Source organism: Haemorhous mexicanus, chromosome 5 (assembly GCF_027477595.1).
Source record: "Haemorhous mexicanus isolate bHaeMex1 chromosome 5, bHaeMex1.pri, whole genome shotgun sequence".
Classification (NCBI taxonomy): domain Eukaryota; kingdom Metazoa; phylum Chordata; class Aves; order Passeriformes; family Fringillidae; genus Haemorhous; species Haemorhous mexicanus.
In genome coordinates this window covers 71,898,844-71,911,481 of record NC_082345.1, presented here as the reverse complement: position 1 = coordinate 71,911,481, position 12,638 = coordinate 71,898,844, and the positions used below count along the sequence as shown (strand labels likewise).

The window sequence follows — 12,638 nt, the reverse complement described above, 5'->3', positions numbered from 1 at the left end:
ATTTACATGAAATATTTGGAAGAACAGAAAAAGAGCTGAATATATGAAATCCATTCAGTACTTTTGCCTTTATCAGTTACTTTCATCAAAACAAATTGACTGTCTCTCAGATTAGGAGTAATACTCTGGTAATAAGCCTGAGAGTTTCTCTCTAGGCTGCTGATTCCAATTTGTCAAAGATGAAGGGGACCAGAAGCTGTTAAGGTGATGGCTGCTCAGTGTGTGAAATGAGTTTCACCAGTTCTGGTGGAACTCATGAGTTTCCCCCAGAAAAGCCGGAAAAATAACTGGCCATGGACAGCAATTCCACTAGCTGCCTCTCTGCATCTAAATTTTAGATTTCTGTGCTGGAAGAAGGATTTTGGCTTCCTTGTTTTCTTCCTTTCTCCAGGAGATTTTGTCAGAGAATGACAGAGATCTTCAAATTCCAAAGCAGACTCCCTCATCAGGCTAATATTCACTGTGTCGTTAAGGTTGGTAACATTAGATGTTCTTCCTCCAAATCTGGGCTTGAGAAGATGGATTGGGAAATATCAGAAGAACCTGTACCTGTTGCATTGATTAAAATGAAATTTTATTTTTTCAGAATCTCACTCTACCATCAAATAGTTCATCCCTGGGCACTGGGAATATTTCTCTGTCTGCTCTGGGGTGCCCTGACCCCCAGGGGAGCACTGATTTTGACCCTCATCCATGGAGAAAGTTTCCCAGACTTCAGGATGGACTGGAATCCACAAAAGTGTGAATAGATTATACAGAGTAGGGTAGGTGTGTCACTGGGTGAGAAATTGAGGGTTTGGGATTTTTAGTGTGTTGTGGATGGAAGCAAGGTGGAGGGCACAGGGTGTCATCCTGGGTTTCTTCTTCATGCTTCTTCTTCCTCCTTCTCCATGGGTTTGGGTGGCATTTTGTAATTGGGCAGAAAAGTCCCCATTGTGGGCTCTGTGGGATCAGTTATTGGGTCAAAAGGGAAAATAATCCAGGTGTCAGCTCTTAATTGGATAGTTCAGTCTTAAAGGACCTTGTACCAAGAGATTGTTGGCCATTTTGTGCCCTCTAATGAAAAGCTGCTGAACTCCCAGTAGTGAGACTGTTTTACTGATAAGAAATAATAAACACCTGAGTCTGAACATGAACTGCCATCTCAAGTGCCTTCAATCCACACCCAGAGAAACCAACAACTGGGACCCCAGCAGGGATGCACACAGACACACAGATATCCAGGGCCAGTGTAGCTCCCATGAGGTAAAACAAAGACAGGGTGTGATACATACCAGCCTCTGCAGGAATTTGGCCTGTCTTGGGACTCGGCGAGCAACCTGCAAAGGAGTGAAGGGAGTGAGTGGGTTCTGTTCAGCTTACAGCAGACATGCCACTTGTTTAATCCCAGACACAGGGCTGTGTGACTGATCACCCATGGCCAGGTTCAAATGTTCCTCTGGTTAAAATTAAAACCTGAGTCTCTTCTGTATTAACAGACCCACTGATCAAAGCTCAGCAGTGGAATGTGGCTGTCTCAGGCAAGGAGCTGCTGGGTGTTTGGCCAATGGTGCTTGGCAAGGGACCCTCTGTATGATGGCTATTGTGTTTGCAGGGTTCTCCAGACAGAGGAAGGAACTGATGAATCTGACTCCATGTTCTCAGAAGGCTAATTTATTGTTTTATGGTACTATATTATATTAAAGAATGCTACACTAAACTATACTAAAGAATACAGAAAAGATATTACACACTGATAAAAAGATAATAATGAAAACTCCTGACTCTCTCCAGAGCCCTGACACAGCTTGACCCTGATTGGCCATTGAGTGAAAACAACTCTCAGCAGAATGCAATGAAACAATCACCTGTGGGTAAACAATCTCCAAACACATTCCACATGAGCAAAACACAGGCAAAGCAAATGAGATAATCATTGTTTTCCTTTTTCTCTGAGGCGTCTCAGCTTCCCAGGAGCAAAATCCTGGGCGAAGGAATTTTTCCAAAAAATGTGAATGGCACATGATGGCAGGAAGGTCAGACTTTAGCCCTGGCCCTGGATGCTAAGAACATCCCTGGAAGTATTGAAAGCCAGGCTGGAAGGGGTTTTGAGCAGCCTGTTCCAGTGGAAGATGTCCCTGCTTGTGGCAAGGGTTGGGGACTGGATGCTCTTTTAGGTCCCCTCCAACCCAAAGCATTCCGTGGTTCTATAACTAGTTTAAATTAATGCTACAGCTTCAGCTGTATGAATATTATCTCAAGAGCAGATCTGTTCCCTAAATACTCTCCACAGCTACTGTGTATTTATTGTGCAGTGACAGAAAAGCACTGGTTATGTGCAAAACAGGAATAAAGATATTTAAATTCAGCCACAGACATTATTATGAAACAAAGTGCTTCACCTATGACAGAGCAATTGTGTTCACTGTCTCACCCTTGTCATCAACTCCTCTGACTTCTTCTCACATGGTTGCTCAACAACATCTCCAAATCAAGTCCCTCCCCAAAGCAAGTCTTTTGTCAATGAGGGAAGCCAAATCCCATCTAAAAATGTCTGTGGAACCCCAGAGAGAAGAAGAATGCAACAATATGTTTTACCTGGTTTGCCCTTTCAGTTTATTTACTCTGAAATAGCAGCAACCCTTGCCAAAGAGATGATTTTATGTCTGTTTATATTGTGCATTGAAAAGCTCAGGAGTGCCCAACGGCGAAATTAAAGTTTCATCCATGAGAATCTTTACTATTTCCTTCTGCATCATTTTAGCCAACATCTTGTGAAATTAGAACCACGGGAAAACAGCTCCCTTGGGAAAGGGGAGGGGAGAGGGAGAGGGAGAGGAGAATTGTTTGCATCTTGAGTTTTGGAAGAAACTTTCTGCCTGGGTCTGTTATCTCAGACAAATAAAGCCCTTCAGGAGCCTGCTGTGAGAAGCTGCAGAGTCTCCATCACTGCAGGTTCTTCAAAACAAGACAGATAAATGGGTGTGAAATTTGCCCTTCTTGGGGCAGAGGCAGGGATGAGAGATCAATAACCCTCAGTATTTTTTTACTGAAGATTTACCTTTTGGAACAAATCCACCTGTTGTTCTGATCACGGGGAGTTTTTTAAGACTAATCAGTGAAACTGGAAACTTGGTTCCTATTTTTATCTTTCCCCACCAAAACCCATTCTGTTTGCTTACTGAATTGCATAAGAAGGCTCTGTGTGACTTCAAGAACCTTCTAAAGTCCTGGGGATCATCAGTGAGGAGCTAAGGATCACCACATAGCTGTACCTCATGTTCTAGGACTTCATGACTACTGCCAGAACACTGCTGCAGGGTTTGTTACCAGTCCATTGGACTGTTCCAATTAGGCAGCTTCACTGGCATCATCTAATGGAACCGTTTCCAAATTACCATCAACTTTTAGCTTTAAAGCTTTCCAACACCCTCATTAAAGCCAGATAATTGCTAGTAGTGGCCCCATAACTCAGTGCCATCTGTTAGTCCCAGCATGCTGTATGGGATACAAACTGTGCAGTGGATTTGTTTCCAGGACAGTGTCTCAATCTAGGGCATCACCTGCCTGTCCTCAGCCTGGCTCAGGTGTTCAGGGAGGACACACAGATGTCCTCTTCTAGGTCTGGCTGTCCCAGGTCACCACAGCACTGCTTTTCTGGTGGAAGTGACTGCTGCCACTGACCTGGCAGCAGCACAGCTCCTGTGAAAACACTCTCATGTGCCTCAAGCAACATCAGCCAGGTCACTCCAGCACTTTGAGCCAGTTCTTTGAGCTTTGCAACTGATTTTCCCCCTAAAGCAGGTGAGTGGTCCCAGATACCATTCCACTGGCAGTGGTGGAGGTACTCTCTCCCACTTGGACAGTGTTGGTTTGTGGCTGAATTCCCCAAAAAGGAATATGCATCCATAGCAATCGGGATTGAAAACAAAGTTTTTGGTGTCCCCATAGGGGAGAGATGTGGATGCTTCTGGAGAGAGATTTTTTCTGTTCTGGAGGGATAGATACAGATATTTGTGAAGAGTCTCTCTCTTCCTACCTGCTGCATGGCAGAAGATGGCAAATACTGACATTTTAGCACAACTGGATTATCCCACCTGACCTCCAGCAAGTCACAGGTATTCCATAATTCCTGCATTGTATCTCAGGCTCACATGGGTACCTCAGGGGCTACAGAGCCTCTCAGATCTGATCAAATTTAGGTCACTGATGCCCTAAGTGACCAAAAGTCACACATGATACCTCTAATGGACCTGATAGATGTGAGCACAGACCCGAAGCCCTCTGTTATAGAATCTGAGTGGTTTGGATTGGAAGGAACCTTAAAGATCACCTAGTTCCAGCCCCTCTGCCATGGGCAGGGACACTTTCCACTTGAAATAGATCACAACCTCCCAAACCACCACCCAAACTCTTGCAAAAGTTCATTGCTCTTTCAGCCCCATTTCCTTAGAAAATCTAAGCCATGCAACAACACAACATAATAGCCCTCACTTGCAGAACATTTTTTCCTTTCATTGTCAAGAGACCTTTTAGAAGCTGAAATTCATGTGCTTTGTTTCGTCCAGCACGAGTTAAAAATCAAGTACAGTAAGACCATCGGCAGAAAAATCTATCCCCCGAGCTTGAAATACTCGGGATTACTCAGACTGGAGCGTGGCCAGGACACGGCGTTAGCTCCCCTGTGCCTGTGAAAAGCCTGGTTAGCACAGCCTGGGGATGGATGGGGGTCAGACCGAGCCCTCCCTGGGCAGCAGCCCCAGCAGGGCAGGGGTGATCTCCTGGGTGATCTCCAGGGTGATCTGCAGGGTGATCTCCCGGGTTAGCACCTCCAGCACAACCCCATGCTGGCTGCAGCAACCTCGCACAGAGCTCAGCCGCACGGACAGGTGGAATAAACTCATTTTTACCAGCCTGCCCCGCTTGCCAATGCAGCTGCCGAAAAGGGGACAAGCCAGCCGCGGCCACCTGATGCTCCTGAACCAGCTCCGCCTCCAAACCTACCTGCTCCACGATGCTGTAGTCGGCCAGCAGCTGCTCCTCCAGGTACCTGGCCATCAGCTCGGAGTCGGGCTGTGCCACCGAGCGGGAGAAGCCCCAGCAGAGGCACAGCCACAGGATCATGGTGCCCGGGAGCGCCGGGGCTCCTGCCCGCCGTGAGCGCACAGCCTGCCGAGTCCGACAGGAGACACAGCGAGCGACCCACCCTCTCCTCCTCCTCCTCCTCTTCCTCTTTCCTCCTCCTCCTCCTGCCCAGCCCGGGACCGGCCCCTTTCGCACGCCTCCTGTGCTGCAGGGAGTCCCTGCAGGGCTCGCCCCCCTCGGCCGTGCCCGCTGCGCTCTTCCTCAGCCCCCTCTTGTCCTCCGAGGTGCTGCCGCTGGTCATTTCGGCACCTTCAGCCCCTCTCAGCGAGGGGGACACTGAGGGGACAGTTCCTACAGCCGGCTGGGTTGCCGAGGAAGGGCCAGGATGGTGCCCCAGGGTCTCTTACCTTAGGGAGCACAAGCCCGGGAGATGCTGCAAGGCTGGGGCTTTCCTAAGGGGTGGGAAAGCCGATCACCGACGGGACGGGACTGCTGGGGAACGTGCTCTTTTATTTCCCAGCGTCAGCCTCATTACATGGTTATGACAATGGGAAGATGCCATCAGCTCGCATCCCAGGCAGCAGACCTCCAAGTTCTTCTTGGCAAAACCCTCTGGTTCCACCCTCTGGGAAGAGAAAGCTTCTCTAACTCACCATCAGGGGAGCCCTGGCTGGTTCAGAAAAGCTGCCCCCAGGGCTGGGCAGGGCAGGACTCCCTCGCACCCTCACCTTGGCAGCCACCGAACACGAAGGCACGTACTTCCACCTCCCTCTTGCCATCCAGACTGTGTTTCTCAGCCAGACAAAGCTGGGGCGACCTCCTGCCCTTCCCTCCGTTCCCCAAAGGCCCCAGGTGAAGGTGGACTCTGGTGGGACAGGCGGGATTCTGCCTGCCAGCTGCCAGGGACGTTCCAGGGCTGGACTCTGCCAGCTGGCACTGACCCCGGCAGTGCTCACCTCCGGGCATTCTGGAGCTCACCTCACCTCAAATCGGGCGTGTTTGCTACTTTGTTTTTCTATGACAACAGTAACTTCTCAAACAAGCTGACACAAACTTCCTCTTTTTGCTTTGTTGTTGTTTTTTTGGTTGGTTGGTTGGTTTGGGTTTTGTTTGGGTCTTCTCTTCTCTTCTCTTCTCTTCTCTTCTCTTCTCTTCTCTTCTCTTCTCTTCTCTTCTCTTCTCTTCTCTTCTCTTCTCTTCTCTTCTCTTCTCTTCTCTTCTCTTCTCTTCTCTTCTCTTCTCTTCTCTTCTCTTCTCTTCTCTTCTCTTCTCTTCTCTTCTCTTCTCTTCTCTTCTCTTCTCTTCTCTTCTCTTCTCTTCTCTTCTCTTCTCTTCTCTTCTCTTCTCTTCTCTTCTTCCCGAAACCTTCCCTTCCCTTCCCTGTCAATGCTCAATGTCTCTCTGGCCTTTCTGAAGCTTTATGTCCTCCGAAGGAAGAGATCTCACAAGTGTTTTTGAGATGTTCTCCTTTCAGAAGGGAAGGGGGAAGCTGGAGATGGAGCAAAGGGGAGGTCCTGGTCAGCATCTTTGGAACTCAGTTATTAGCAAATGGATGGCTCAAACTGAGGCTGAGGTGACACTATGTACACACACGAGACCCTGCTGGCATTGCCAGCAGGAAGGAAGGAACCAAAAACCTGTCCAGTCCTTTTCCCACTGGGACCCCTGGCAGCTACAAAGGCTCCTGTGGTGGCCACACTTCAATGGGAGCTGCAGACCTGGGCAGCACTGCAGGGAATGATGGAAGGCTGATGTGGAGGGGAAGAGAAAGCTGGAGGGAGGCTGGGACAGGATGCTTCAGGCCCCCAGAGACAGCCCAAGTGGTTCCTGTACTGATTTGATCCCTGCCAGAAAAAATTGAATAATTTTCTTCAGCTCCTCACCATTTCAAAGTGCAGTGGAAGAGGTCTCAACCATCCATTCAGGAATCAGTGAAGACACTGCGATGGTTCAGGCTGAGACCTGGTTTAAGAACACACCAACAGGATGGTTCTAAGTATTTTTCATCTGTTGCCAGTTATTCCCACATGTCTTGCTTAGCTCAGACAGAGAAGTGCATGGGAGCAGCATGGGAAATAGGACTGCAGCCTCCTGTGCCCTCACTACTGACATTACAGTGGTCTCAACCTGCTCTGTTTCACTACCCTGGGGACACAGATGTGTAAAAGTCCTGCAGTGGATGTTTAGAAATGCTGAAAACAGGCATCCAAACCAATACAAATAGCATGATTTTCCTCCCTTTCTGGAAAACCTCAGGGGAATCAAAACACCTCTGTAAAATCAAGGCAAAAGCAGCCTGCTAACCCTGGGGGTAACAGCAGTTTCTGGGCAGGAAGGGGAGATGTTTGCCAGTTTGAAATGACCATTGCACAGTCAGGAGGCATTTGGAATACCATCCACATCTCACCAGCTGCAGCATTTGGCCACTCTGCCTCTCCCACTGCCCAGGTGGGCATCTGAGGGCCAGGTGTGTCAGAACAGTGAGACTCTGCAAAGATGCTGCAATAAAGCTGAGCCTAAGCACACCTGGTGAAAGGAGGGTATTCATGGCAGAACAGGATCCTCCAGCAGGTACAGGATAACCAACAGGCATGAGAGAGTGGGCTGGGGAAAGCACTGCCCTTCCTAAAGGGATTAGGAACAGCCAGTTCTGCTTATGCTGCCCTCAGCAAGGGCACATAAGGACACAGCACATGGGTAAGGTGTGTTTTAATGTGGTTCAAATGCAGTTAGGCTTGCTGAGTGAACATTGAGCCTGGGGTCTTGATTGTTCACATTATCCCCTCTTCCTCCTCCTAGGAATACATGCTCCTGGAGTGGGGTGTGAGCATGGCAGGCAGTGTTCTGGGGATGCTGCTGGAGTCCAGGACAAGCACTTACTCAGGTGTGCTCACATCAGACATGTTCAGTGCTGACTTTTGCAGACTTAGCAAGAAGAGCAGCTGTTCCTTGGATGGGGGCTCAGCAAATTAAATTTCCTGATGTGCCTGCAGCCAGCTTGAGCAGAGCCAGCAGAGAGAGGGGCGTGATCCAGCAGCTGAGCTCTCACACACATTTCACCTGTGATCATTTTATATCAAGGAGTTACAGAGAGCTGTGTTGACACACAAACATGAGCACCTTGGTGACCTCATGCAGGGTTAAATGCCCAACCAGAAGTGTCTGAAACAGCAGCTAAATGTACCCGAAGCACCAACAAACTGTACCACTTAGTGGCATTCAAAGCCAGCAATTGGATCAAGAAATTGGCAAGAGCCCCAAAGGGTTACCCAGGTGTAGTCATAGAGAAATGTCCAGAGGTAAAATTAATTACCATGAAGTTCAGGGAATTGCATTCCATATTTTTCTTCAGGTCTTAATCTAAACAATCTCCTCTGAAACATCTGGATGTGGTCTGCTGGTCTCCAATTCTGACACTACTGAGGGGTGCCTGTGCTCCTGAAAGAATCACAGAATGCTCTGGGTTGGAAGGGAACATAAAAATCATCTAGTTCCAACCCCCTTGCCATAAGAAGGGATGCCACCAGGTTGCTCCAGCCTGGACTTGCACACTTCCAGGGATGGGGCATCCACATCTTCTCTGGGCAGCCTGTTCCAGTGCCACACCATTGTCTGCAAAAAAGAATTTCTTTCTAATATCTAATGTAAAAATCTCCTCTTTTAGTTTAAAACTGCTACCCCTTGTCCTGTCACAAAATGTTCAGATAAAAATCAGTCTCCCTGTTTTTTATAAGCTCCCTGTAAGTACTGAAAGGCTGCAATAAAGTGTCTCCAGAGCCTTTTCTTCTCCAGGCTGAACACCCCCAGCTCTCCCAGCCTGTCTCCATAGCAGAGGTTCTCCAGCCCCCAGAGCATCTTTGTGGCTTCCTCTAGACCTGCTCCAACACATTTTTGTCTTGTTGAAGGCTCCAAACCTGGATGAAGCCCTCCAGGCAGGGTTCCATGAGGGCAGAGAAGAGTAGAAAGGTATTTTCTGGGGTCCCAGTGTCTGCTGGTCTCCCTGCTGCCATTAGCTGTGTGCACCATGGCCCAGCAGAGCATTTCAAAGCTTCCAAATCTGATATTATTCTGATGAAAATCACCCAAATTCTCTGCAAAAGGGCCTTGGTTCTGGGGGTATCTGACTGTGTCCGGGGCACTGCTGTACATCCATATCTGTAATTTCCCAGAATGGCTGGAGTGTGGTGGGATTAATGTCAGGGCAGTCACACCAAGTGTGTTCCTTGCAGGTACACCCTGATCTTACCTGGGTCACTGGAAACTTTCAGGTAGGAAATGCAATATGAGAAGAGGATGCTGGCTCCCTCATCAGACACAGAAACTGTGACATTTCTCCCCAGGTGCAAGCCAAGCCAGCAAAATTCAATTATTCTGAGGGACAGGCCCTGCCCAGCACTAATTCAGGTGGTTCAGGGCAGAGAGTGCATTAAAACTTCCTTCCAGAGGAATCCCAGCCATGAGAGGACAACTCATGGAACAGCCCCATGGACACCGAGCACAAAACATCCTACTGAGATCCTGTAGGAAATCCTCGGGAGGTTCACCTAAACTGATGCCAGGGCTCTGAGCATCCTCAGCACTTGTTTCTCCAGTTTAATGTTTAGTTTGAGAGGTTTCAGCTTTTTGGGGCTCTTTTGGGCAGTATATTTGAGCAGTTTGTGCCATCTAGTGGTCAGACTAATTTCCCAAGCGATATTTTTACCAAATTAAAAAAAAAAAAAATTAAACCACATTTGGTGGTTGAGAGATGACCTAAATAAGGGGTTGCAAAGTTGATTTTTAAAGTAAACTTTGTTCTAAAGGGATTTTTTAATCTCTTCAGAGCAGCAGTGATTTGTCCAAAGGCCCAGATGGCTCCAGAAGATCTTTAGGTTTCTGATGAGGCAGGACTGGTCACCCTAAACTAGGGGCACAAGAATAAAAAATGTGAATTAAAAAAAAAAATAGAAATAAAGAATAGAAAATCAGTTCATATACAAAATTCAAGCTAAAATAGGTACCATCAACACAGCAAAGACTGGCTGCCCTGTCCTGCTGCTCTTGCAGCTCTGGAGAAACCCTGCCAGCCACAGCCACAACTGCACTCATTGAGGGTTTTCCTAGACTGGTTTTGAGGTAGGTAACTTAAATTCTGCCAGGCTGTCCCCACAAAGAGTGGGGTCAGCAGGACAGGGCAGTGACCATCCCCCTGAATTTGTCAGTGGTGAGGCCACAACTGGAATCCTGGGTTCAGTTTTGGGCCCCTCACTATGAGAAGGAAATTGAAGCACAGGAGTGTGTCCAGAGAAGGGAACTGAGCTGGGGAAGGGTCTGGAGGAGCTCAGCCTGGAGAAAAGGAGGCTCAGGGGTGAAGTTCTCACTCTCTACAGCTCCCTGACAGGAGGGTGCAGCCAGGTGAGGGCTGAGTTCTTCTCCTGGGTAACCAGGCATGAGAGGAAATGGCCTCAAGTTGCATCAGGGATTATCCAGGTTGTACATTAGGGAAAATTTCCTCACCAAAAGTGGTGTCAAGCACTGGAGCAGGCTGCTCAGGGCATGGGTGGAATCACCATCCCTGGAAATATTTAAAATCACATGGATGTGGAAATTGAGGATTGCTGTGGTGGACATGGCAGTGCTGGGGTAAGGGTTGGACCAGATGGTCTTGAAGGTGTGTTCCAACCTAAATGATCCTATGATTATTGGAAAGCCCTGCTCCCATGCCCTCTGTTCCCCTCCTGCACACTCCCCTCTTCCAAACACATCACTCCTCCCACCACTCTCACCTGGCAGAGAGCTGAGAGGCTCTGCTGGCATTCCTTGTGAGCTTCTGCAGGAGAGTTCAGGGCTCAGACTGAGACTGTCAGTGGAAAAGAAAGGATGAGGAACAGCAGGCTTGAGCCACAGAAATCTTTTAGTGAAACAGAGAAGTGTAGCATAACATAAGGGAAGATAACAGAATAGTATTAGTATTATGTCTTGAATATCATATAACACAATATAATATGCAAGATTATGTAATGTACTGTCATGGGATAATATAATGTAATATAATATAATATAATATAATGTAATATAATATAATATAATATAATATAATATAATATAATATAATATAATATAATATAATATAATGTAATGTAATGTAATGTAATGTAATGTAATATAATATAATGTAATATAATATAATATAATATAATATATCGTAATGTAATGTAATATAATGTAATGTAATGTAATATAATATAATATAATATAATATATCGTAATGTAATGTAATATAATGTAATGTAATGTAATATAATATAATGTAATGTAATATAATATAATATAGTATAATGTAATATAATATAATATAATATAATATAATATAATATAATATAATATAATATAATATAATATAATATAATGAAATGTAATGTAATGTAATGTAATGTAATGTAATATAATATAATATAATATAATATAATATAATATAATATAATATAATATAATGTAATGTAATATAATGTAATATAATATAATGTAATACAATATATTATAATGTAATATAATATAATGTAATACAATATAATATAATGTAATACAATACAGTATAATATAGTGTAATACAATATTGGCTCAAACCATGACAAATATAATGTAATATAATGTAATATATACAATATAATATTATATTGTATATATTACATATTATATAAAATTATATACAATACAATATCATATCATATCATATCAATCATATCATATAATATCATATCATACAATATAGTATAATGTAATACAATACAATGTAATATAATGTAATACAATCCAATATAATGTCATATAATGTAATATAATGCAATATAATATCATCATATCATATCATCATATATATTTGGCTGCTGTTTGGTCCCAGAGTTCACACAGTAATTCTGTCATTTGCATTGAAGCTGCTCAGGTGTCTCCATCAATCCTTTCCTTGTGGAAGAGTGGAAGGGATACCCCAACAACTTTTCCCAAAAGGCATCTTCCTCCCTGCTTTCCCCCTTTTTCTTTGCTTTCTTTATCTCATCACATTCAGCACCCAAAGAACCAGGGAGGTAAAAAACCTGTTTCAAAAGCCCCCAGGAGCAACGTGCACCAGAAAATATCATCAGATGTTCTCACGTGACTGATTCTGGAAAACTGGAACTATCACAGCACCAGCTATGATTTTTTTTCCCCCAGCAGAATGGAGAAAAGGGCATTAGTGTGGGTCAGGAAGCAGCCCCAGGGTCTCACCAGCCCCTGTGGGTTGGCTGGCTGGGAGAGCCCCTGGAGGAGCCCAGCACCGCTGCCTCCATCCCGCTGAGAGCCAAACTTCACCTCGTCTGCTATAAACAGGCAAGCTGGAGCTCTTGCTGAGATCTTTTGAAGTTTTTGGACACTGCAAGCTCTGTGCCTAGCAGGAAATTAGTCCAACATCACGGGAAGCTACAAAAGCAGGGAGTGAGCCTATCCCAGCCAGGGCTGTTATCGAGTGAAGACACTATTTGGATAACCCTTGCTCAGGCACCACAGCTCAGGCTTGCGTTGCAAGGCTAATATTTACCCACGGCCTAAACAAAGTC

General features: G+C 45.7%; 1 protein-coding gene across 1 annotated transcript in view; it reads right to left on the bottom strand.

Moving 5' to 3' along the window:
* Positions 1-5,193, bottom strand: part of ITIH5 (inter-alpha-trypsin inhibitor heavy chain 5) — a 47,817-nt gene extending 42,624 nt beyond the window's left edge. Inside the window, exons 1-2 of the mRNA XM_059847542.1 lie at positions 4,984-5,193; positions 1,275-1,319 (exon numbers count right to left, since the gene is read on the bottom strand). Of these exons, the coding sequence (XP_059703525.1) occupies positions 1,275-1,319; positions 4,984-5,103 (165 nt within the window). The 5' untranslated portion in view covers positions 5,104-5,193. The remainder of the gene's footprint in view (positions 1-1,274; positions 1,320-4,983) is intronic.
* Positions 5,194-12,638: the final 7,445 nt, after the last annotated feature.